This window comes from Chlorocebus sabaeus, chromosome 2 (assembly GCF_047675955.1).
Source record: "Chlorocebus sabaeus isolate Y175 chromosome 2, mChlSab1.0.hap1, whole genome shotgun sequence".
Taxonomy (NCBI): domain Eukaryota; kingdom Metazoa; phylum Chordata; class Mammalia; order Primates; family Cercopithecidae; genus Chlorocebus; species Chlorocebus sabaeus.
The window spans coordinates 91,648,352-91,675,283 of record NC_132905.1 but is presented as its reverse complement, the minus strand read 5'-3'; the positions used below and the strand labels follow the sequence as shown (position 1 = coordinate 91,675,283).

General features: G+C 40.9%; 1 protein-coding gene across 2 annotated transcripts in view; it reads left to right on the top strand.

Moving 5' to 3' along the window:
- The window catches only part of KCNJ6 (potassium inwardly rectifying channel subfamily J member 6), a 314,146-nt gene extending 287,937 nt beyond the window's left edge, over positions 1–26,209 (top strand). For both annotated transcript variants that reach the window (XM_007967938.3, XM_073010592.1), the window contains exon 4: positions 17,878–26,209. In XM_007967938.3, coding sequence (XP_007966129.1) covers positions 17,878–18,203 — 326 coding nt within the window. In that variant the 3' untranslated portion in view covers positions 18,204–26,209. The remainder of the gene's footprint in view (positions 1–17,877) is intronic.
- Positions 26,210–26,932: the final 723 nt, after the last annotated feature.

Sequence of the window (26,932 nt, the reverse complement as noted above, 5' to 3'; positions counted from 1 at the left end):
TGAGGTATATAACCAACAAATACTCACGACAAATTCATGATTAGCCACCTGTCTAAATCCTGCTTGGTTTCTCTGATCAAATCACTCTCTTACTCTCCTCAGAAAGTTTCCAATCTCCCCCTCAACCTCCTGTTTCACAAAGAAAATAGAACTGTGCCGACCAAAATTCCCTCAAGCCTTTGCCACCATATCCCAGATCTACGTGCACCAGTACCCAGTGTCAGCCTTCCCTCTGAGAGGACAGAGGAGGGGTCCCTCTTCCATCTTCTCCCAGCCTCACCCATCTCTCCAGAACCTGAAATAGTTGATTACCTCGTCCCCTACCTGTAGATGGAGCCACACCCACTCAAACAGAGCCTTTCTCAGCCATGTTTAAACGTGGTTAGGTGCCTCAAAGCTTTCAGAACTCACCCAACCCCATATCCCTTGTTAACTCTTGCCTTCTCCCCACATCTTCAGGGTCAGATTCTTGAAAAACTTTTCTATATTCACTCCCCACCTCCTCACCTCAAACACTTCTCAAACCACATCACTGGCTCCATTTTTACCCCTCAGCTCTGACAGCCATGTTTGAATCTAACACATATTGTTCAGTTTGGGGCAGTTTTGTCTTTTAGCATTTTTTTTACAGCGTTAACTACTTGCTCTTCTTGAAACATCCTCCTCACATGGCTTCTGTCGCCCTTTGCTCTCCGGATCTTCTCCTGCCTCTCCAGCCTCTCTCTTTCAACGTGCTGGGCAGGCTCATCCCCCTTCTCCTGCCCATCAGATGTTAATTTTCCACAGCCTTTGTCTCCCGCTCAGCCTTTCCCTCTCATTTGACCTTTCCCTAGGCAATCTCGCCCCCTCCCAGGCTTCTGTTATCATCCATATGCCGCTGATATCCCCACTGTGTATGTCTAACCATGGCCTCTTCTGTAGATCTGAGATTTGGTTATCCCAATGGCCTGCTCAATACTCTTGCATGTGTCAAAGTCACAATAACCTAAACATGTCCAAAACCAAACGTGTCATCTTGCTGCATTCAAGATTCCCAGTGGAACCACGATCCGTCCATCCTGTTTCCCATGCCAGAAACCTGGGTGTCCTTCTTGGCTCTTCCCTCTAACTCGCCCTCATGAATAATTCATTACAGTGGTCTGTCTACTTGACCTCCTAAACATGTCTTGAGTCCATTTCAGTCTCCCCATCTTCATCACTTCTATTCTAGTCCCAATACTATAATTTCTTCTTTGTACAATTGAAGCAGCTTTCTATTTTCCCCACATCTGCTTACTTTGTCCTCCTCCAAATCATTTTCTCCTCTGCAGCCAGAGCAATATTTTCATTTGGTACCAAGCTCCCCTTGCCCATCCCCCAAACACACTTATCTACTTTCAGCTTCTTGAACGCCCAAGGAGCCTTCCTACAACAGATCTTCCCCCTGCAAATGTTGTTCCCTCTGCTTGTAAGGCACTCACCCTTACCCCACACATTGCCTTATCCATCCTTCAAATCTTAGCTCAAATGTCACATCCTCAGGGACATTTTTACTAATTCGCACACAAGACCAAATGCAGTCCTTTTTTACAGTCTCATAGGAGTCACAGTTGTAATTTTATATTTATTTGGATTCTCAGTAGACCATACATCCAATGAATCCAAGGGCCAAGTCATCATTCTGCTCTCAGAACTTATCAAAGTGCCTGACACATAATAGATTCTCAATAAATACATGATAAACAAATAAATGAAGTTATTACCAGCTGGGTCTCTTTACTCATTTAGCCATTATTTATTAGACATATTGCCAAACACTATACTATGGAATGGAGATAAAATGGTGGCCAAGACAGAGCTCCTGCCCACAGAAACCCTCGTCCCCGGACTTCAGAGAGATACAGACAAGTATTGACGGTTACAGTTTGGTGAAAAAGATTCTGATGGGGTGAGCACTGGATACTGTAAAACGTGTGAGGTTCCTATAACCCAGTGGCAGCTTAAGTAAATTCCCTCTTCCTATTCCCTACTTTTTCTTAAACCTCCTCCCCATGACTTGCATGCACACACTTAACCCTAGAAGACTTGTTTTATTCTTCTACTTCTGCTTTCCTTTGTTTTATTTGAACCTGGGATCCTATGGGCTTTAGTGAGTTCATGAGCACCTGACCATTGGGAAACTTTTGAATGCACGTATATTTTAAAAGAAGAGGATCTATGGGTTTCATCAGATTCCCAAAAGCATCCTTGCCTTAAAAAAGTTAAGAACCAGTGCCTGAAAAATGCAGAATAATGAGGGACAATGAAATGAAGAGCGACTCTTTAAATACCAGGCATCAAAGAATATTTTGACATGTCCGAAGAACAAGTATGTGTAAAGTAAACCCTGGCATCGATAGGAAGCCAAGACATGGCGTCACCAGACCTTTCCTGTGGAGGTTTTTATTCCACTTGAAAGAATCAACAAACAACAAAACACATGACATAAGGGACAAAAGCTATTGATCAATGATGCTAATTCTACAGGAAAGGTCAGCTGTTGCTTTTACGTTTGACCAAGGAAAGGAAGGGAATTAAGAGAATCTCCAGTGGTGTCCTCAGGCAGAACCCTGTGTTGAGTACTTTCACATGTGAAGCTTCACATGGATGCAATAGCACCTGTAATCTGGTCATTGTTTTCCCCATGCGACTGATGAGGAAGTGAGAGAGGTTAAGTAGCCTGTCCTAGGTCCCACAGCCACTCCGTGCAGCCAAGATGCACACCCAGACCTGTGTGCCTACTACTCCTGTAGTGTGGCCCCTATGCTTCATCGAGGAGCCTGTGCTCTGTAAAATGAAATGAATGCATTAAGTGATTTCAAATTACTTTAGCAGAAGGAACCTATTATTCAGTTTCTTGTTCTGAAACATTTTTTCCATGGGAAAAGACTGGGAAACAAGAACATGTATGTATATATATTTGCTTTGCTTATTTTTACAGAAGGAGACACAGGAAGGATTGTATTCGTTTGCTCTTGCACTGCTAAAGACTGAGTAATTTATAAAGAAAAGAGATTTAATTGGCTCACAGATCTGCAGGCTGTACAGGAAGCATGATAGCATCAGATTCTGGGGAAGCCTCAGGAAATTTACAATCATGGCAGAAGGGGAAGGGGAAGCAGACACATCTTACATGGCTGGAGCAGGAGGAAGAGAGGGACTTGGGGAAGTACCACACACTTTTAAACAAAATCTCATGAGAACAGCATCAAAGGGGAAAATCTGCCTCCATGATCCAATCATCTTCCACCAGACCACCTCCAATATTGAGGATTACAGTTCAACATGAGATTGGGGCAGGGACACAAATCTAAACCATATCAAGGATCTAGCAGAAATGAATGAAAATGACCTCACATAGGAGGTGGGCAGAACAGGGGCAGAAGGAGTTTAGGGATGGGAATGAGACTTTTCTGAATATGTCTTTTTGTGCTGACTACATTTTTGAACCATTTAAATGGCTTACAAGTTTAAAAACAAAATAGAAAAAGAATGACAAAAGCAAACCTTAAAAGGAAACACAAATAGAAACAAAGGAACCTAACTGTTTATGCAATGGATAACACAACCACATATTTAAAAAAAAATTAGTTCAGGTAACTTTTGAACACAGTATTTTGCTTGTACAACCTCAGTGGGAATATTCTAGGATTTTAAAAAATCGCAAGTAATTTTTAGTTTTACCTCACAGGCTTGTAGTTGATGGTATCAAAAGGGCAAAGTGTATCTGTAGAATTAACAAAAGGCTATTTATTGAGATCATACAAGGAAGATTGCTACCATCACTTTCCTCCTAGTGAAAAGTCAAAGGAGGGTGAGTTTTATAGAGTAAAAGAATGAAGTCTTAAGACAGACAGTGTTTGATTGGTGAGTGTTCTATTAGGTAGAATTTTTGGAAGTAGGGAAGCTTTCCTAATGGCTTTCAAATGCATTGAGCAGTTTGTGACTGGTCCATCACCTACTGGTACATTATTGGGAGCCCTCAGGCTAAATAAGGTCACATGGGATTTTCTGTTTCAACTGGAGGAATAGCTGGTCCTTAGCTGTGAGGTCTGAGTCTTGTATAAGCAATTCCTCAGTAGAGTTATGGATGTGACCATTCCAAAAGTGTTTTGAATGTTTTGTAGCAGAGAGCCTACATATATAGATTGTTGAGAATTCACACTCTTACTCTTGGGGAAGGAAAATACAAGTATAGAATGGGAGAATTTGAAGAAGTTTCCTGCAGTTTGAGATTTGATTTGGGGCTATCTCATGATTTTTTAAAAAGTAAAATGAAGGTTGCCTGGTGCCTGCAAGCAATTTTCTGAAGATGGTAGCCAGTATCCCAGATTTGGGCAGAGAATAAACACTACTTGTGTGGAAGACAAGGTAAGAATGGACAGGCTTAAAAGGAAAGCTAGTGGAGGGTGGAAATGGTAGGCAGAAGGGAGTGGCAATTTGGGACAAATGGTGGCCAGGTGTTGGTGTGCAGAATGTCCTTGGCTATGATCATTCATTTGCACTCTATTTTATTTTGTAAAATATGTTATCAATATTTAGGCATAAGACACTATAGAAGTTATAAAGATCAAAATTTATGGCTGGGAGTGGTGGCTCACACCTGTAATCCTAGCACTTTGGGAGGCTAAGAAGGGTGGTTCACCTGAGGTCAGAAGTTCAAGACCAGCCTGGCCAACATGGTGAAACCCCATCTCTACCAAAAATACAAAAATTAGCAGGGCATGGTGGTGCACGCCTCTAATCCCAGCTACTTGGGAGGCCGAGGCAGGAGAATCACTTGAACCCAGAAGGCAGAGGCTACAGTGAGCTGAGATCACTTCACTGCACTCCAGCCTGGGCAACAGAGCGAGACTCCATCTTAAACATAAAAATAAAGATAAATCAAGATCAAAATTAACATGTGGTCTCTGTCTTCAAATATAGAAATAATAGTGTTGTGGTTGACAGCGTAGACTCTGGAGCCCAGCCTCCTAAATGAGAACCCTCACCCCACTCTTACTGTACCGATTGGTCTGCTCAGGCTGCCACAACAACATACCAGACTTAGTGGCTTTAACAAAAGAAATGTATTTCCTCACAGTTCTGGAGGCTGGAAGTCCAAGATCAAGGTGTCAGCAGGGCTGGCTTCTGCTGAGGGCTCTCTGCCTGGCTTGTAGACAGTGACCTTCTTGCTGTGTCCTCACATGGCTTCTTCTGTGTTCATGTAGAAAGAGAGTGTACATGCTCTGATGTCTCTTCCTCTTCTTATGAGGACACCCATTCTTATTATCTCATTTAACTTAAATACCCCCATATATACATATGTAACAAACCTGCACTTTGTGCTCATGTACCCTAGAACTTAAAGTATAAAAAAAAAAATTACCTCCCTAAGGCCAGTTCTCCAGATGCAGTCATATTGGAGGTCAGGGCTTTGGCTATGAATTTTGGGGCATGATATTCAATCCACAGCACTATGTGACCCAGAGAGTTACTTAATCTCTCTGCCTTAGTTTGCTAACACGTGAAATTGAGATCATAGCATCTGTCTGAGAAGGCTGCTGCAGGGACTAGCTGATTGGCTCACACTAAGCACACACTGAGCCCAGCACACAGTAAACACTCAATAAATAACATTGCCTACTTAATTCAATACTTAATTTATACACTTATCAGTGACCTTGGTGAGAATAGAATTAGGAGGACACATGTAGGATCTCTTTTTTTAGACATTTTTAAAAATCCACACTTCCATTTGTTTTTGCATAGCTGGAGGTGACCCTCACTGGCCCTCTAATATTTGGGTAATAGAAGAAACACAACTGTTCCTTGAAGGGATTTGTAACCTGAGCCTAAGGCAGGGCACATCATTATTTAAATGTTCAGCAGTTGGCAAAACCTACTGAATTAAAACCATGATTATGCCAGAAATCACACTATCCTGCTTCTTTTTAACACTGGGCTTGGTTAATCACCAACACGTTTCTCTCACATGAAGAGTGACCCAGCACTGACTTATAAGTGCACAACACTTTATTACTGTACTAATTCAGCACAGTTCTTATTGAGAATGGGCACAGGAGTAAAGGAAAAGGAAAACATCATCTATGTAGCCTGGTGTTTGAAATAAAATGGTAAAGTGTCTACCATCAGTTCTTTGTTTTTGAATATTGGCAATATAGATTCATTTTACAGTATTCAGAAGTGGTGAGAGTGGTTTGTATTCATCTAATTTTATTGGAATCTTATCCTCCGGGCAGTTTTGATGTATTATCTCCATACTGACCATACCTCTGGCTTTGCCCAGAGGGCTCTCTCATGAGGATGACTTTCATCATACTGGTATTCCGCACACAAACTTCTCCCATCATAATTCGTCACAGAATCTAAAAATAGGGCTTTGCCTATTAAATCTCCATCTTGCAGGGCCTGCCCCTGTGTTTGCTCAGTGCCTATTGCACATTCCTTAGCTGTGTTTCAGTCTGTTTTCCTGGATCCTAGGCAGAGGGAGTCTTGCAATCACTACCCGTAACACGCACTCCCTTCCCCTCCAAGCCCTCCTTCTCACATGGTCTTATTGGGGATGAAATGGCCACCCAAAGACAGGTTGTTTGCATGCATGTCCCTGTAAGTTTAACTCCTGGAAGACTAACTAGGCATCCAGACAGAGAAGCTCTCAGTGGAGAAACTGCGAAATTAAATAACTGTTAAAAGCTACACACACACATGCACACTCCCACACACCCATTTGGAGAAATAACTTAGTTCAGACAACACTGTGGAAATCAAGCAACCTCCGTGTCATGGGTGAGTCTGTGTGTCAGTCTGACTGTGCTGGGGATACCCAGGTAGCTAATAAGACATTATTTATGGGTGTGTCTGTGAGGGTGTTTCCAGAAGAGACTGGCATTTGAATCTGGAGTAAAGAAGATCTGCCCTCACCTATGTGGGTGGGCACCATCCAATCCATTGAGGACCCAGAAAGAGCAAAAGGCAGGGAAAAGGGAGACAGGCTCTCTCGTCTAGAGATGGGCATCCATACTCTCCCTCAGACATCAGTACTCCAGGTTCTCAGACCTTCAGAGCCCAGACCTTAGACCAGTAGTTCTCCCCTACCCACCACCAAATAAGTGAACAGTTAATGGTTCTGAAAACACAGAACAAGAAGGACCTTTGCACGAATAATTATAAGCAGTATAATGTAAAAAATTTCCAACAAAATGGAATTCGGTGATTTTTTTTAATATAGTACTTGATAAGTACAAAATAATGTACATCACATGTTATGTTACAAAATGTGATAATAAAACACTTGTAATTTAGCTGGGTGCGGTGGCACATGCCTGTAATCCCATCACTTTGGGAGGCTAAGGCAGACAGATCAATTGAGCTTGGAAGCTCGGGACCAGCCAGGCGAAACCCTGTCTCTACAAAAAATACAAAAATAGTCAGGTGTAGTGGCACATGCCTGTAATCCCAGCTACTCAGGACGCTGAAGTGGGAGGATCACCTAAGCCTGGGGGAGTTGAGGCTGCAGTGAACCAAGATCCTACCACTACACTAAAGCCTGGGCGACAGAGTGAGACCCTCTCAAAAAACAAAAAAATAGGCCAGGTGTGGTGGCTCACACCTGTAATCCCAGCACTTTGGGAGCCTGAGGCAGGCAGATCACCTGAGGTCAGGAATTCCAGACCAGCCTGTCCAACATGGCAAAACCCTGTCTCTACTAAAAATACAAAAATTAGCCAGGCGTGATGGCGTGTGCCTGTGCTCCAAGCTACTTGGGAGGCTGAGAAGGGAAGATCACCAGATCGCACCACTGCACTCCAGTCTGGGCAACAGAGTAAGACTCCATCTCAAAATAATAAATAAATAAATGTAATATTATATAAAACACTTGTAACTTGGCCACTCAATTTAAGAGCTAGAACATTGCTAACCTTTATATCTATTTCTATATTATTTTCTCACCCCAATATAACTACTGGTTTTTAACATTCCCTTGCTTTCTTTAAAAAAAAACAAAAACAAAAAGTGATTTGGCTGGGTGTGGCGGCTCATGCCTGTAATCCCACACTTTGGGAGGCCAAGGTGGGCGGATCACTTGAGGCCAGGAGTTCGAGACCAGCCTGGCCAACATGGCAAAACCCCATCTCTACAAAAAAAATACAAAAATTAGCAGCCGTGGTGGTGCAAGCCTGTAATCCCAACTCCTCAGGAGGCTGAGGCACAAGAATCACTTGAACCCAGGAGGCAGAAACTGCAATGAGCCAAGATCATGCCACTGCACTCCAGCCTGGGTGACAGAGTGAGACTCTATCTGAAAAATAAAATGATTTGTATGTATTCCTAAATACTATATTATTTGCTTATGCTAATTTTAACTTCATAAAAGTGGTATACTTTCAAATTTTATAAAACTTGCTTTTTTATGGAATATTATGTTTCTAAGATTCATCTATATTGGACCCTACATGTGTAATTTACTTATTAGTACTTCTTAAAATTCCACTAGGTGAATATATGCCACTGTCTGTCAATGGACAGTTGGGTTGTTTCCAACTTGTTAAAAATGATACTGCTGTCCTAGGTCATTGTGTTGCTACAAAGGAATACCTAAGGCTGGGTAATTTATAAAGAAAAGAGGTTCATTTGGCTCATGATTCTGCAGGCTGTACAGGAAGCATGGCCCCAGCCTCTAGTGAGGGCTTCAGGAAGCTTCCACTCATGGCAGAAGGGGAAAAGGGAGCAGGTGCATGGAGCTCACATGGCAAGAGAGAAAGGAAGAGAGAGAGGGGATGGAGGTGCCAGGCTCTTTTTAAAGTCAGTTCTCATGGGAACTGATAGAACGAGAACTTACTCATTACCTTGGGCATGACACCAAGCACCCCATGACCGAAACACCTTCCAATAGGCCCCACCCTCAACGTTGGGGATCAAATTTCAACCTGGGATTTGGAGAGGACAAATATCCAAAGTATATCAATTGCTATGAACATAACCCTATGTTTCCTGTTGCACATGTCCATAGTTACTAAATATGTCCTGTGATCTAATAGAGTGAGTCCCTACAGTTTGTTCTTCTCCAGGAGTGTTTTGGCTTTTGAGTCTTTGTACTTCCTTATGGTGTAAGAAAGGATTTGTCAAATCCATTTTTTTTAACTTTAAGAGTATTTTGTTGGGATTGCATTGAATCTATAAAGTAACTTGGGAAAAACTGACATCTTTAGGATGTTTAATCATCCTATCTATGAACATGATATATCTCTCCATTTATTTAAATCTTCCTTACTGTCTCTCAAATTGTATAATTTATAAATTGTCATAAAGGTTTTGTATTTCTATTATTAGATTTATTTCTAGGTATTTTTTGTTGCTAGAGGAAATGGTGAAGGGTTGTTGTTATGTCTTTTGTTTGTTGCTGGTATATAAAAATATACATAAGTTTTCTGCACAGATTTTTAATTCTAGCCACCTTGCTAAACATTCTTAGTAATCTTAATAGTTGTACTACTCTTGTGGATTTTCTATGTACACAGTTATATTATCTGCAAATAATTAAAGTTTTATTTATTTCTGAATCAAATTATTTTATTTCTTTGTTTTATCTTATTTATACCGGCAAAGTCCTTTGGTACAATACTGAATAGAAAAGGTGATAGCAAGCATTTACTGCATCTGTATTTAAAATCACTGGTCCTGACTTTAAATGATCCTAACTTTTGATCATCATCATCATCAAAAATAATGATTGTTTAGATTTTTGGTAGATACAGTTGGTCTCATATTCAAAGTTTATTAAGAAGTTTCATAAGTGGCTTTTGAATTTTATCAAATGAATTCTATGCACATATTATAATGATCTTTCAATCTTTTAACATGATAAATTATATGATCAGTATTCTAAGGTTAAACCACCCTTGCATTCCTTGGAATAAACCCAACTTGGTCATGGTGTATCTTTTTTCTAAATTGCTGGATTTGGTTTGCTAATATTTCTTCTAGGATTCTTGTAGCTACACAAGTGAATAATATGGGCTTGTGTTCTCCTTTTTTTCCTCTCTTTCTTGTACTATATTTATGACTTTATTGTCAAGATTATTTGGCTTCTAGAATGAGTTAGGAAATTATTCTTCTATTTCCTGGGACAGTTTATGTAAAATTATCATGATTTCTTCCTAGAATATTTCATTGAACTCATCTTTAAGATTGTCTGGGCTTTGTAATTTCTTTATGGCAAGTTTTTAATCACTGGCTCAATTTTATAATGGGTTATAAGGTATCTCTGCTTTTTATTTTTACTTAAATAAATATTGGTAATTTACATGATTTAGAAAATTGTCCATTTCATCTTTATTTTTAAGTTATTATAATCTCCTTTTGTGTTTTCAGTCTCTGCCATTTCTATAGTTACATATACCTTTGAGTTCCCAATGCCATTTATTTTTGCCTTCTATACCTTTTACTTGGCCAGTCTGATCAGAGATTTGTCTATTTTACTAGACTTTTCAAAAACACAACTTTTGCCTTATTGATCCTCACTGTGGTTGATTTGTTTTATATTTTATTAATTACACAGTGATCTTTGTTGCCTATTTCCCATGAATTAATTCTGTTGTCCATTTACTAATGTTTTAAGTTGAATATTCTAAACATTAATGTTCAGACTTTCTTGTTTTCTAATATGTGCATTTAGGTATATAAATTTTTCTTACTTTCTATATGCCCTTTAATTTTGATATTTAGAATTTCAATATCACTCAGTCCTAAGTATTATCAAATTTCCATTATGGTTTCTTCTTTGACATTTAGAAGCGTGGTCATATATTCCAAAACGTGGTAATTTTTAAGTTCATCTTTTCTTATTGTTTTCTGTCCTGTGCATGCAAAGGTCAGGATTATATCAATTCATACACAGAATCTGGAAATCCTCCTCCAGTTCTGTCCTCTATGAGACCCACCCCTCCCCTCGGTCGGCCCCCGCATACTTCTTTCTCTAAAGCCAAGACTTGCTCAGCATTTGAGCCACCTGGGCTGCTGCATGGTTTTACACAATCGGGGCCACTCTTAGGGTAAAGCAGTGAGAGGAAAGAGGAAAATGCAGCCACACACTCTGATCCCTGGAATTCCCCTTTCCCAATACTTGGTCCAAAAAGACAGGCTCTCTCTCAGAGTTTTGGCGCCTATGTCACCGCTGCACTGCAGGGCAGCTGAGGACGAAGACTGCACTCACGGCTGGGGGAAAAGTCCTCACACTCAATTAATGGGGATTCCCACTCCCGTCTCTGACCCACAGCTGCACCTTTTCCTGGTCCTCCGGTTAGAAAGGCAGGGTTACTCTCTGAGATTTTCTTGCCGGCACTTGTTCTGCATTGGGGCCCCAGTTCTACACTGGGGCCTCTCTCAGGTTAAAGCCAGAAGATAAAAGAGGAAGGTAGAAAAATGTATCCCCAAACGATTCATTCCTCCAGTTTCGACTCCCTTCTCCAATCATCCTGCTATTGTGAACTTTCTAGAGTCTTCAGGTGGTTTCATTCAGTACATTGTCCAGAGGCCTCAACTATAATTGGTGGGAAGGAATAGGTGCGTTTACTCCCTCTTCACCAGCCCCAGAAGGCCCATCTCTTGCTTTTCACTGAACTCAGGTTTAATTCAAATTATGAATTTTGTACTTTTCCAGCGTTGTGTTATATTTTAGCTGAGGGTCCTTCATATGCAGACAGACATGACGCTGGAAGCAGTAATCTCCCCCTTTCTTTTCTAATGACTCACAAGCCATCTTTTTATTTAATATTAATAATACATTTCAGACATGGCCAATGAACAATATTAAGCTGTTTCTATATAGTTCTCTAAGTCTACTCTTTTTACTTAATCGTAAGTACTTGCTGGGAACCTCCAATGCTGAAGCACGGTGCTAAATGCTAAGGAATATGGAAATAAGACAAATAGATCCTCAGGGCATTCACAATTCAGCAAGGAAAACAGACACATATGACTGTTGTAAAATACTCTGATAAGTGCTGTGATAGGTCACTGAAGTGTTATGGTGGCCTGGAACTCAATAGTTCCAGCAAGAGACTGGTTGGCCACAATGTGCTTTGGAAAGGAGATCACACATTAGTTAGCTCTTGAGGGATGAGCAGCATTTTACTATGGGAAGGGCATTCAAGATAAAGGAGAGGACAAGCACTTTCACAAAAATAGAAATGCAAATGGCAACTACCATTAACAACAATGTATTATATGCCCAAAAATTGCTAAGAGTAGATTTTAAATGTTCTCACAACAAAAAAATAAAATAAGTGTTTGAGGTAATGGATATGTTAATTAGCTTGACTTAGCCTTTTCACAACATACACATATATCAAAATATCATGTTGTACACCATCAATATGTAAAATTTTTGTTTGTCAAACAAATAAATACATAAAACAAAAGGTAAGACATTTTGTAATTTTCCAGCATTGTGTTATATCTTAGCTAAGGGTTCTTCATACGCAGACTGACATGATAGTAGAAGCAGAAATCTCCCACTTTCTTTCCTAATGACTCGCAAGCCATCTTTTTATTTAATAATACATTCAGACATGGCCAATGAACAATATTAAGCTGTTTCTGTATAGTTCCCCAAGTCCACTCTTTTCACTTAGCAAGTACTTATTGGGAACCTCCAATATTGAAGCACTGTGCAAATGGTAAGGAATTTGGAAATAAACAAGACAAATAGATCCTCAAGGCATTCACAATTCAATAAGAAAAACAGACACCTGGCCGGCCGCAGTGGCTCACATCTGTAATCCCAGCACTTTGGGAGGCGGAGGCGGGTGTATCACGAGGTCAGGAGATGGAGACTATCCTGGCTAACAAGATGAAACCCCGTTTCTACTAAAAATACAAAAAAATTAGCCGGGCGTCGTGGCAGCGCCTGTAGTCCCAGCTACTCGGGAGGCTGAGGCAGGAGAATGGCGTGAACCTGGGAGGCGGAGCTTGCAGTGAGTCGAGATCACGCCACTGCACTCCAGCCAGGGTGACAGAGCAAGCCTCTGTCTCAAAAAAAAAAAAAAAAGAAAAGAAAAGAAAAGAAAAACAGACACCTATGACTGCATGCTCAGAGGAGATCAAGATCAGGTTTTCCACCTTTTGCTCCTCATCGAATGAAACATTACTTCTTCCAGAAAATACTATACTCACAAAATAACCTAGCTCAGGGAGACTTTATGATGATCTCGCTGATATGGAACATAAACACCACATGCATACACACAGATGTCATCTTGGCAGTTCTGCTTTGCTTATGAGGCTAACTCTGTTGGTTTTATTTTGTTACTCTTCCAAATTCAGTAAAACATCAGACTTTTAAAGACTGGACTGGGACCTAGGTCAATATGTACGACAGGAATTTTTCTGAAGAAAATTATCAATTTACCCTAGAAATACTTTTTAATGTTTACTGATAGGCAAACATTAATATTCTTTTTTATCCTTTTTTAAATGAGTTCTGATACGAAAATGATGAACAAAAATTGGAAAAGCATTCATGAGCATTTACTTAAATCTTACTTATTACAAAAATTAAATACTCCTTTTCAAATGGCACTGTGAAAAGGTATTTTCCTCTCCCTGTGGAACTCAGTAAGTGTACCGAGTTTGCTGCCATAACAAAGCACCACAGACTGAGTAGCGTAAACATCAGAAATTTATTTTCTCACAATGCTGGATGATAGACGTCTGAGAACAAAGTGTGAACAGGGCTGGTTTCTTCTGAGACCTCTCTTCTTGGCTTGTAGATGGTCATCCCCTCCCTGTGTCTTCACATGATCTTTCCTCTGTGTGTGTCTATGTCCTAATTTCCTCTTCTTATAAGGACATCAATTGTATTGTGCCCACCAGTATGACCTTATTTTAACTTAATTAACTCTTTAAAGATTCCATCTCAAACATGTCACATGCTGAAATACTGGAGAGTAGGACTTTAACATATGAATGTGGGGGTGGGGGTGCAAAATCCAGCCCATAATAGTACACTTAAGACAACCTCTACAAACCAAGTCAGTATTATTAATATTTCCCCCAACAAATAGACCCACCACGTATTTTGGATCATTTTGTTTTATTGATTAAATAAAACTATGATATATTCATATAATGGCATAGTATAATTGCCATAAAATGGAATAACCATAAAATTATGCTGGAGAAAAACATTTATATTTACCTATGCAGTTACCTTTTCCAATGTTCTTTATTTCTTCATGTGGATTTGAGTTACGGTCTAGTCTACGGCCATACCGCCCTGAACACACCTGTCCTCATCCAAGTTACTATCTAGTGTCTTTTTATTTTAGTCTGAAGGACTCCCTTTATTATTTCTTGGAGTACATGTCTGCTAGCAACAAAGTCTCTCCACTTTTGTTCATGGAATGGCTTCATTTCTCCTTCATTTGTGAAGGATAATTTTGCAGATAGAGAATCTCAGTTGACAGTCTTTTTCTTTCAGTGCTTTGAATAATGTCTTCTCACTGCCTTCTGGCCTCCATGGTTTCTAATGAGAAATAAGCTGTTAATGTCATTGAAAATCACTTGCATGTAATGAGTTGTTTATCTTTTGCTGCCTTCAAGATTCCACCTTCATCATTGTGTTTCAACTGTTTGATCATGATGAGTCTCAGTGTGACTCTCTTTGGGTTCATCTTACTTGTGGTTTGATAAGCTTCTTAGATGTGTAGATTACTCCTGGTATTTTCTCTTAATACTCTCTTTCTGGGGCTCCTGTGATGCGTATGTTGGTATGCTTGCTGGTGTCCCACAGGTCTCTGAGGCACTGTTCATTTTTCTCCATTCTTCTTAATTTCTATACCTTGATAATCTCAACTGACCTATCTTCAGGCTCCCTGATACTCTCTTCTGCCAGCTCAAATCTGCGAAGTTCCTGTAGTAGTTCTTTTCTTTCATTTATTGTACTTTTTACTTCAGAATTTATGTTTGGATTTTACATGTAACTTATTTTTATTATTGATATTCTTTATTTGGGGAAACAATGTTTCCCTAATTTCCTTTAGCTCTTTAGACATGGCTTCTTTTAGTTCTTTGAACATATTTAAAATAGCTGATTTAAAGTCTTTCTCTAGTGAATATAATGCCTAGACATCTTCAAGGACAGTTTCTATTGACTGCTTCCCTTCCTGTGTGTGGGACACGCTTTCTTATTTCTTTGCATGTGTCATAATTTTTTGTTGAAAACAGGCATTTTAAATAATATAATGTAGTAATCCTGAAAATGAGATTCTCCTTCCTTTTCAGAGTTTTTTGTTGCCATTGCTATTTGTTTTTTAGTCACTTTCCTGAGCTAATTTTGTAAGGTCTGTACTTTTTGTGTATATGGCCACTAAAGTCTCTGCTCAGTTAATTCAGTGATCAGCTAATAATTAGACAGGTTCTCTTAAAAGCCAGTAACCAAAAATCTCCCAGTCTTTATCAAGGGTCTCTATGTACATGGTGGGACGTGCCTTCAGCATTCAGTCAGGCACTTTACAACTCTGCATTAACCTTCACCTCCTACTTGCACAGAGCCTCAGTGTCAACCAGAAGGGAGAGCTCAGGGCCTTCTCTGGTTTTCTTGGGCATGTGCACAGCCCTACACATGCATGTGGTCTTCTAGTTTCTCAGGAATATGTCAGAGTTTTCCAAAGCTCCCTATGAACATCTTTCCCGAAAATGTATTTTTGTTCTTTGATTAGCTTGCTGTTTTCCCCAACTGTTATCACAGCCCTATTTTCTAGCCACTTTACCATAAATATGTACTTCCCTGGTGGAAAAAGAGTTATTGGATCACCTTCTCCTCTTGACTTCCTGTTTGTTCCTCATTCTGAGCCCACATATCCCTGCCATCACCTGTCTTCACCCCACCACTCCCAAGCACAGATAAAGAAAACAATTCAGAAGAGAAACATTGTTTGAGAAGTAAAATCAAATCAGTGTTGACCTATTTTTCTAATACCTAAAAGCCCTGCAATATTTGTTTTAGAGGCATAAAGAGGGGGCTTCTGTGGGTCATCCAAGGAAACATTGAAGAAGGGTCACATTTCGGTTTTAAGATTAAGAGGAAGAGCACAGAGCTGGGATGAGGGCTGGTGCTGGCTCAGGCCCGACAGCTATCGTTCAGTCAATCACATAGGTCCCTGGCACCGCAGTTTCTTCTTCTAGACATAAGGAGCAAATGCAGTGCTGCAGGAATGTTGTGTAGCTCTGGACCCTTCTGTGTAAACATTCACAGGTATCCTCTTCTCCCTAATCCACCTGCATCCAGCACAAAGCAGCTGCGTAATACTTATTGGTGGTCCTAACAGATGACATACCAACTGGCTGGCTGGCTGCTCTCCTGAATGAATGGACACAGGGCCACAGTATGACATTCATGAGTCCCTGGTGATTTTGCCCTTGTAAGTCCCTTGCCCCATTAAGAAAATGTGTTAAGTTATATTTTACAACTGTGTTGGTGTAAAGATGAATACATCAACAATTTTTCCATCTAAAAGTTTATCTTTTCTGATTTTAAAAACGTTAAAACATTTTCACGGGCCTCTAAAAGTATCATGGGCTGTAGACACCATGCCTTTTTGCCTAATGGAGAAGTCAGCCCTGGATTAATGACTGAATGAATATTTCCATTTCCTGAGAATTTTTATAAGAGAGTTCTTTGGCCTCGGAAAAAAAAAAAAAAACACATTCAAGTGTCATTTCTCATATCTTATGCCACACTTGTTGCCTATTTTTATTTTCTAACGAGTTGGTTGGAATTTTCCTCATTCTGCCATTTCATATTTAAAAGAAAGCTACTTCCTGACTCCAGGGCTGCTGGTAGCTCACGTGGTGCTTTTGTGTAAATTACAGAAAGGCTTCTCATGTTTAAGAAAAGGGAAAAGTGGCCAGGAGCAGTGGTTCACACCTGTAATCCCAACACTTTGGGAGGCCGAGGCAAGTGGACTGCCTGAGCTCAGGAATTCGCAAACAGCCTGGGCAACATGATGAAACTCCGTCTCTACTAAAATACAAAAAAAAAAAAAAAATTAGCCAGGCATGGTGGTGTGCACCTGTAGTCCCAGCTGCTCAGAAGTCTGAGGCAGGAGAATTGCTTAGACCCGGAAGGCAGAGTTTGCAGTCAGCCGAGATCGGAACCACTGCACTCCAGCCTGGGCAACAGAGGAAGACTCCATCTCAAAACAAAAGGGGGGGAAAAACTTTTAAAATGGTTATGATTGCACAATCTGAGTAACTATGACCACTGGGCCTAAGGAAAGTGCAAATTCAGGTGGGTAATCCTTCCAACTGCATCTGGGGGCCACAGTCATGGCCTGTGTATTAATGGCAGGTGGGAGGGTAACACTGATCTGTGGTCTCTAGCTTAAAAGCAGCCTAAGTGTAGTTCTGTATATGAAATTTCATTCTAAGTCTGTGGCTAAAGAGTTCAAATACCATCAGAACCCAGGCTAAGTCTCCAAGAGCAGTAGGAGGCCAGAGTCATGGCTTCAGGGTTCTCCCAGAACAAAGAGTGGAACAGACATAGCCACACACATGCAAACACTTGTGTGCATTTGCACACTTGATTTTCTTTGTGTGTGCATGGCCATGCAGGCAAATGTGGCTTGATGTGAGCCAGGACTCTCTCATTGTTCCCCAGGACTCCCCTAAGAGGCCTGGAATCTCCATGGCACATTAGCATGTGTCTACAACGTGAATGACACCTACTAAGTTGTGGCACTGTATGCAGGTCAGTCTCAACAGCTGCATGCAGTACTCCTCCCGGCTCTCTGTGACTGCTTGGCCATGGAAAGCCCACACTCACATATGCTAAAGCCTCCATTCTTCTCTCTGCAGGGATGACATGCCAAGCTCGAAGCTCCTACATCACCAGTGAGATCCTGTGGGGTTACCGGTTCACACCTGTCCTGACCCTGGAGGATGGGTTCTACGAAGTTGACTACAACAGCTTCCATGAGACCTATGAGACCAGCACCCCATCCCTTAGTGCCAAAGAGCTGGCCGAGTTAGCCAGCAGGGCAGAGCTGCCCCTGAGTTGGTCTGTATCCAGCAAACTCAACCAACATGCAGAACTGGAGACTGAAGAGGAAGAAAAGAACCTTGAAGAGCAAACAGAAAGAAATGGTGATGTGGCAAACCTGGAGAATGAATCCAAAGTTTAGTGCCCTAGCTGGGCAACCCCTTCTCTTCTCCCCCGACACAATCTTTCCTTGTCTCTCATTCTCTTTCTTTTTTGTCTCTCTTGCTTTGTTCTTTATTTATATTTAATTTTTACATGACCAGAAAACAAATCTTCAAGGTGTAAAATATCTACCTGCCCTCTCTCAGTTGTTTAGATTGACAAGGTAGACGTGGATTTGATGAAGGTGCAAAGTGCTCTCGTTTGTGGCCCAAGCCTGGTCTCCTCCCAAAATACTACACGTCCAACTCCTGGAGATTTCAGTTACTTACCTGCATGTGTTGTATAATACCAGATCACTCAAAAAGGTGTGTCAAAGATTTTACCTGGGATATGACAAGCAAGGTTTCCGGTGCCTATTTATTCATTCAGTAAGACACAGAGTGGAGCCCTCAGTTTTATAGATCCCAATTCTTTTCATCTACTACAGGGTGAGGTGCTTGCCCCCGTGTGGGCGTGGCAGTTACAGGGCCCAGGTGAGCTGAAGACAAACCACTGTACATATATATGCCTTATGTAATTATTTTCTTTTTGTAGTTAGTAATAAAACCCAGCATGTACAAAAGTACCATAGAACAGAACTTCTAAATACTGTACATAGATGTATCATTAATGTAGGTTTAGATATATAACTTTAGAAATAAGAAGCCAAAAAAAAAAAAAAAAAAAGAAAGAAAGAAAGAAAGATTCCTAACATGCAGTAGGCGTTTCTGTTTTGATGTCTGTGTTTTCCAGGTTATTTTGATCCCGTTGACGGCTGGCCCTTCAGTGCACGGCCTTTGTTTGTGTCTCAGACTGGCAGCCGTTAGGGTACCTCACTGTTCCCATGCTGATCCTTTCATTGAATCTAATAAGCCATAGGTCTGGGGGAAATTGAGAGATCTGGTAGATGACAAAACCCACCACCAATATGCTGATATACTGTGAAATGTTACAAAACAGATGTCTTTTTTTAAAAGATAACAAGGGCCTCACTAACTGGCCTGGAGGAGGGGGAATACCAGGAAGGAGATATTCTCTAGCATGTCACCAAAGGTATGTTTTTACTTTTCACATGAGCTCTTGCCCTTTGTAGTACAATAATTTAGGAAACTTTTCTGCAAAACCATTGATTCTCCAGCTGTAGTTTCTCTACAGACTGTTACAATGAGACAGGGTAAGTTAGCGCAAGATTGTTTGGGTATAAAGCCATGAAATTCACGAAGGCATGTAGTGAGTGACATGCATTATAATCATTGATCTCTCACGCTTTGACTCTATCTGGTGTTCTGAGAATGACATCTCGCCTGTCCCTGGGGCTTATCCATCAGCATTTCTTGCATTGTGATCTTTTATTTTTATTCTTTTATTATTTTGAAATGACCAGAGTTCAGTATTCAAAGATTAGATCAACAATCTTGATGATTGTCTAAGAAATGTCTCCAGAGTACGCCACAGGTTAGAAATCAAATCCAAAGTGTCTCTCAATCAAAAGAAAACAAACAAAAAACTCCAGCCTTAAATCACTTTAATCTGCAAAAAGGAAGGAAGGAAGGAAAGAAGGAAGGAAGGAAGGAAGGAAGGAAGGAAGGAAGGAAGGAAGGAAGGAAGGAAGGAAGGAAGGAAAGAAAGAAGGAAGGAAGGAAGGAAGGAAGGGTATTTGTACTGGAAATCTGAATTTTAAAATGAAAAACATAACAAAACAAATCTTAGCTCAAACCTCCGGGGCAGGTGGAGATTTTGCACTGTAACAGATATTTCACATTAATTTTGCATTTATAAGCTGTTTGTTCTTTAACACAGTTGCCCATCATAAATATTCATTGAATGGATCCAAGTTTATTTTCAGCTCCTACAGCTGTGCTCAGTTTGAGGCTCTGCACCATGGAGGTCAAAGAGATCAAACTAGCTGTCCCTCTTTGTTTCCCTTGCCTTCCCTGACCTGATTGCACAGGCCTTTGCTGTAGTCTGGGGACCTCGTCTACTAAAAAAGAAGTCCCAGGATAAGGAAAGTGGCTCCTAAATATAACCTCGGGGCCTCTCTTCTCCCATCTCAGAGACGTTGGATCAGGACAACTGCCTCTTGGCACTGACTTCAAGGAAGACAAAACTGTTGGCCATAGCCCTTTCCTGTTTGCCAGCATTTCCTTTTTTGCATTGAATCTCTGTTGAATCGTTTCTTTATTTCACACACTCTAAGAAGGAGGTGGTGATCCGGGAGGAGGAAGCTCGATACACTGCCCTTGAGGCTGTGAGGAGGAGCCATGGCCTGACCTCGAGGCAGCCTAACGAAGGACACTCTTGGCTTGGGGAGCTCCCCTGCCCCCTTGCCAGGGTTGCAGGGCAGGCCATGGCAGGTATGAAACGAGATGGAGTAGGGGCTGCAAAATGTCTTCTAATTTAGCTCTTGAAGACTCACTGGGCCTTTTTAATTCCATTGCTAAGGTTTAAAGGACAGCGCACAACCTGGTGTCTGGTTGGAAGAGCAGCTCAGGGCCTGATCCCTGCTTGCCTGCCCTTTAGCACAACTGAACGAAGAGCCTTGACAACACGTTGGCCACGTGCACCTGTCAGTTCTGTGTCTGTGACGGGCACCCAGATGTGAGGTCTCTCCCTGTTTCTCACTGTCTTTGTTGTCAATGTAGTTGGAGACAGAACTTGAACCAAATCTCATTTTTGTAATGTGAGCCTCTGAATCTTTAAATGAGGATGCTCCTGAAGAACCTTTTACTAGAATGTCCCTATCAAACATGTCTATTTTTCTACAGTTGTTAACACAGTTTAACAGTGTATTTTGTGTCAACCGTTAAAATTTGGAACTGAAAGTTCATTGAGACTGATTTTCTAAGCAGCAAGTAGTGAGTGAATGGTGTTTTCCATTAAGACAGTTCAACAAAATTGACCCCACCATTTCCACTCATTCTATTCTCCAATATCCAGTCCTCATTCCCTCAGTCACTCCATTAGCAAACCAAGTGCAATGAGAATTTTTTAAAAGTCTCTTTTAATACAACAGTATCCATAACCAATGAAGATCACTCTCAACTTGATCCTTTGGTCTGTTTGGTTAAAGCATTTCAGTCACTTTTCCATAAAGCATGGTGGGATCCATGAGCCAGATAAGAATTTGGAATTTAAGGGTATGGTTTGCCACAGTGACCCCAATCTGACAGAACAAAGTGCTCCTAGATGGAAGGGCAGGTTCAGGTGCAAACATGACCCCCACCACAAAGCTGCTGAGTTCCTTGGATTCTCACCTCCGCCCACCCCAACGTGCTTTCCAACTGGAAAAGCACCCATTCATTTATAAATCAACTTTCTGGAACCAATAAAATCATTTATGTTTTAGCTGTCCCCTGGGCAAGCTATATACTCTTTTGCATTAACATAGCAAATGTCAACTTTTCTGTTCCTTCAAACATGGCCCTCCAGCCTGGTTTATATCCCATCTATGTCCATGAGGCAGAACTCTTTCTTCCCCAACTCCCTTCTTCCATCTGTCCACACCCTTTGTTCTTTATCTGGTTCTCCAGTTCTAATTCTACTGTTTTAGTTCAGTACCTTATGTTCCCTAACAGAAATCCAGCTGCAAATGTCAACCGATTTCTTAAGCACAATTTTCTCTTGCAGGTTTAACCAAGCTAGGGCTCTGAAATGTCTATTTTTCATTGCATTCTAATTTTAAAACTATTCATGACTTAATAGTCTAAATTTTGAATTCTCCAGAGCAACATTCTTATGCTTTCCATCCCCACATTTTCTTACATTCCACGTTTCTCACTTTTTTCCCCTTTGCTTTTTTATTTAGATTTAGGCCAGTGTCTTTGGGAAATTTAGAAGCTGCTTACAAAGGTGGGAACTGGTGGACAGAAAAAGGGGGCATAAGAAAGCTGTTAGAAAACTACCTGAACTCACCAGAAGAATGGGAAATCATTTGATTTGCTGAGAGAATACGGTTAAAATACTCATAGTAAATCATTTCCAAAACAGTTTGCTAATAGTCTGGCTACTCTTCAGTCTTTCTTTCCTTGACTTGGGTGATACTCTGTATGATTTAGAAATGTCAGGAAGGTAGTTGAAAGTTCAGTGTCCTCTATATATGGTAAACATTATCTTCTAGGAGATTTCCTTTCAATGGATGGCTTTAACATTGAAAAACATAGGTAACATATACATAATAGATGATTCATTGATATTACATTACAATACACTAAAATAACATTATCTTGTTTCTAAACTTTATGGCCAACCTGTATTTAAGAAAATGTTAGCCTTTAATTTAAAATTGAGTAAAGCACACCTCTTCCTAATAGTTCTGCCTTCAATGTCTTGAGTGCTTTAGATGCAGAGTGTCATCTAGAAGTCAAAATTCTGTCAGAAGGCTGCTAAGATATTTTGATAAATCACAGAATGTATAATAATAACAAAATGATATTTTACCCAACATGGTATGGTGTTTGAGAGCATTAAGAGCACTTGTACAAATTATCTTATTTCATTCTGATTCACCATGAGAGGCTGAGTATTATAATTTACATTTTATAAAGGGAAAACTAGGGTTTGGGCAAATTGGCCAAGTTTACAAGGCCAGTGAATCATAGCTCCTTGTCTCAAATCCAGGTCACAAGGTCCTAAGCTGTGGGCTATTTTTACTACAAAAAATTTTGGCAAACCAAATCTGCTTTAAAAAAAAAAAAAAAAAATCTGGTCTGCTGCCTGTTATTTGACCACTTGTGAGCTAAAAGTGATTTTTACATGTTTTAATAATTGGGGGAATAAAAGAAAAGAAGAATATTTTGTGACATTTGAAAATCATCCTAAATTCAAATTTCAATGTCCACAAATAAAGTTTTATTGGAACACAGCCACAGCCATTTGTCTGTGTATTGCCTATGGCTGCTTCCACATGCACTAGCAGAGCTGAGTAATTACAACAGAGACCGTGTGGCCGGCAAAGATTGAAATATTTACTATCTGGCCCTGTATAAAAAAAAGTATGCTGACCCCTGTACTGTACTGTTAAGTACTATTGGTACTATTAAGTACTAGTAATAGTACTATTAATAATAGTACTACCAAGTACTATGAAATATTGTACTGTACCCTTAAGGGATTCCTAGGCAATATAGAAGAATGACTTTTTTTCTAGTGTAAATCTATTGAAGTCACTCATAAGTCTGGTCAAAATAACATAACCTTTTGTGTGTGTGTGAGACAGGGACAACTGATTCACAAGACTTAGAGAGGCCAGTCATTCAGTTAGGGTCTCAAAGGAAGAATCCTTCCTTTTCATAGCCATTCCTCCAGAGTGGCAAATAGAGTCAACAGCCAGCCAGGATCTAGTGGTCAACTCAGACAGTAGACACAGTAAAATTACTCCTTAATCAACTACAGAGAAATGGGCATTCCCAGCCCTGCAACAGAAATATTGCTTCAGTGGCACCCACAGGCGTTGGATGATGTACGTAGCTCAGGCTGCCAGTCTCTGCTCAGCAAAGCAGCCCAGACCTGCAGTGGTTGCTGTACATCAAACCCGCCTCGCTCCTCCACATGACTTCTCTCTTAGGCTCTCTTGGAGGAGAGCTAAATAGGTGGCCCAGATGTCTCCCTCTGTTTTCTTGCTAGTTTTCTCTAGCCTACAATTTACAACTGATCAAGGTGATGAACGTGAACCTGGAACTACCGCTCATGTTTAATTGCGCTAGTTCTGGCTCTCTCTAGCCACTAAGCTAGAAGTTTAACATGCAATTAAAGAACTAAATGCTTCTTATGGAAAACCAAAAGGTCCTTTGAAAAGAGCTCAGGGAGACATGGAAGTGTAGTAAAGGGTTGTTGGATTTCTTGCACTTTCTGAGTCTGAAGCAAAGACAAAGATTGGTAATTACAGATATTATGAATGGAAAAAGTCCAGACCTTGGGATTTTTAGACAAGTCAATATTAAATGACATTCTTTAGTGTCACTAAGCTGAACTCCCTTGTCTTCTAAGGAAGCATTTCTAATGCCAGATGTAGTCAGCCAAGCTAGGTTCCTTATCTTTTTAGTTCTATAGAAAAACATATCAAGTTCTCTTATGAGTGCTTTCCTGGAAATTAGATGAGAAAGAAAAAAATATAACAATGTAACAAATCATTGTGATGTTGTTGTATTGTGGACAGATAAATAATGGATTTGATCCTGCGTCTGAAACTAAGTAGGTAATGATATCTACGATATAGACCACGCAAAAAGCTTGTGACCCTTCAACTGCATGGAAGAGCATAACAACTAAGTGGGAGGAAACAAATCTCAAAGTTCAACACCATAAAACTTAAATAAATGTAAAAGGAGTCAAACTTTTACTTGGCCTCATTGCCTTGGTAAAAGAAAGCTTCATGTATCCACCTAATTCAATAAGAGAGTCCCAGGAAAAGGAAGGCAACATACTTTTAAGGCACACAAAAATATTTCATTGGGGTGGTCAACATGATTAAGTGATGGAGATTAGATTTATCACTGATGAAAATGTTATTTATAGAGTTATTTTTAGACACTATACCCCCTAGACGCGAATCCTAACACGCACTGTGGTTGGCCGGAGAATTGTGGCCACATAGTAAACAGATCTTGATTTCAGAGAATGAAATGTTCCTACCGACTCTGTGTAATTGCCCATTTCAAGATTAAGGCTCAGTGCCCACTGCATTAACACCGATCATCAATACTGTGATATCAATTAAGCCAATCTTTATAAGAATATGAAGGGCTGTTTTTCTCAGGCAATGTAAATATCTGCTACCAACAAGCACTAGTGAAATAAACATGTAATCATCATCGTTTCTAAAATTCTGATAGAAATCACAAAACATTCAAGCAAAAGGGCAAGGTCTTCCACGAGCCTAGGAGCAGACTTTTGGCTACAAAGAGCCTAGTCCAGACTGAATGCCTTATGAAGTATGTCAGTCTTGGGTCTTATCACTAAACACAACTAGTAGAACTGGATCAACCAGAGTGCGGAGAGCTGAGTTTCAGTCAGCCGAGCGTTACCCAAACCTCTGGGTCTTCAGCCAGTCTTCTTAGAGAAGGGGAAGGTGCACTGTCCTCAGATCCGGCCATCACAGGCATCGCCCTGGCATCATCTCTCAGCATTGCTGACTGTGGGCATGAGTATGAGCAATACCCTCCCGTAGCTCAGACTTGGCAGAACAAAAGCCTCAGCCATGCCCACCCACTGAGGTCTCTCTGGGGGAGCTTCTCCCTGCAGGGTCTGGCTCTTGCCCACCTGGACAATGACTCCCTAGAAGTATCTTTCGGGGGACCGTGTATCTTTCAAGCTTAACTTGCCCCACACCCTTGACCCCACAGAGCATCTCCCTGGGTCAGAGATGATGACTGAATTAAGACCTTTAGCATCTGCTAAGTGCAGGAGTGCCCTCCCATGTGAAAGTCCAAAAATAACACTAAAGTGTAAATGGAGTCAGGGTAAGGAAATCCCCAAAAGTTCTGATTTTCTCATGGTGATGAGCTCAGTGCTTTTCTTTTTCGTGACTTATCTAATTCTCTTTTCTCTAGAAAGTCTCACTTTTTGGTATCACAATGCTATAGGCACAGATCCAGTCATCAGGCCAATGGCAGCACTCTCTCCGGACAGTCTGACCTGGTCCTTCTTTTTGAGTAAGGCTGGGAGTTTGGTTTGTTTGAAGCCAGCCCACAACCAATAGAATCCCACCCTAGTCAAGAAGTCTCACAAGGCCGGGCGCGGTGGCTCACACCTGTAATCTCAGCACTTTGGGAGGCCAAGGTGGCAGATCACCTGAGGCCAGGAGTTTGAGACCAGCCTGGCCAACATGGAAAACCCCGCCTCTACTAAAAATACGAAAAAGTTAGCTGGGCATGGTAGTGCATGCCTGTACACCCAGCTACTTTGGAGGCTGAGGCACAAGAATAGCTTAAACCTGGGAGGGGGAGATTGCAGTGAGCTGAGATCATGCTACTGCACTCCAACCTGGGCCACAGAGCGAGACTCTGTCTCGAGAGAGAGAGAGAGAGAGAGAGAGAGAGAGAGAGAGAGAGAGAGAGAGAGAGAGAGAAAGGAAGGAAGGAAGGAAGGAAGGAAGGAAGGAAGGAAGGAAGGAAGGAAGGAAGGAAGGAAGGAAGGAAAAAGGAAAAGAAAAGAAAAGAAATCGCACATCCCCGCCTCTATCAGGGTCACCAAATGAAGGCATCAATGTCAAGTCTCGTTTTTATCTGCAAGGAACTCCTCTGCGTTGCAGCACTTACAGACATAACTTATGCTGTCTCCTGGTGTCCACACAGCTTTCAGGTGATGGCAGATTATCAGCCAGCCATTCCCCCTGGCTGCTCGTTCTTAATTTTCCCCCTCATCTCACCATGAAAACTTCCTTTTTCCTAGCACCCCCGTTGGAAAGTTAATTTCATTTTTGAGCATCCACAATCCAGCAACCTATTATTGGGGTTAGTCCTATTCCTTTCCACTTAATGGCCACCACCAATTTTACCTGAGCATATATATTCAGAGTCTAACCATATATATTTTAAAAAGTATATTTTGCTCCTGCTTCATAGTTGCCCAGAAAGCCTATGAGTGATGGTTGGGTGTATACATGGCCTCAGCCCAGTAACTGACAAGAGCAGCATAAAGTTAGGTCTTGTGCTGAAAGGACAGCTGGACTTGTCCAGTGGGATCTTCTTGTCCTTTGCAGCATGCCATTAGGGGATCAGCTTGCCAAAGAAG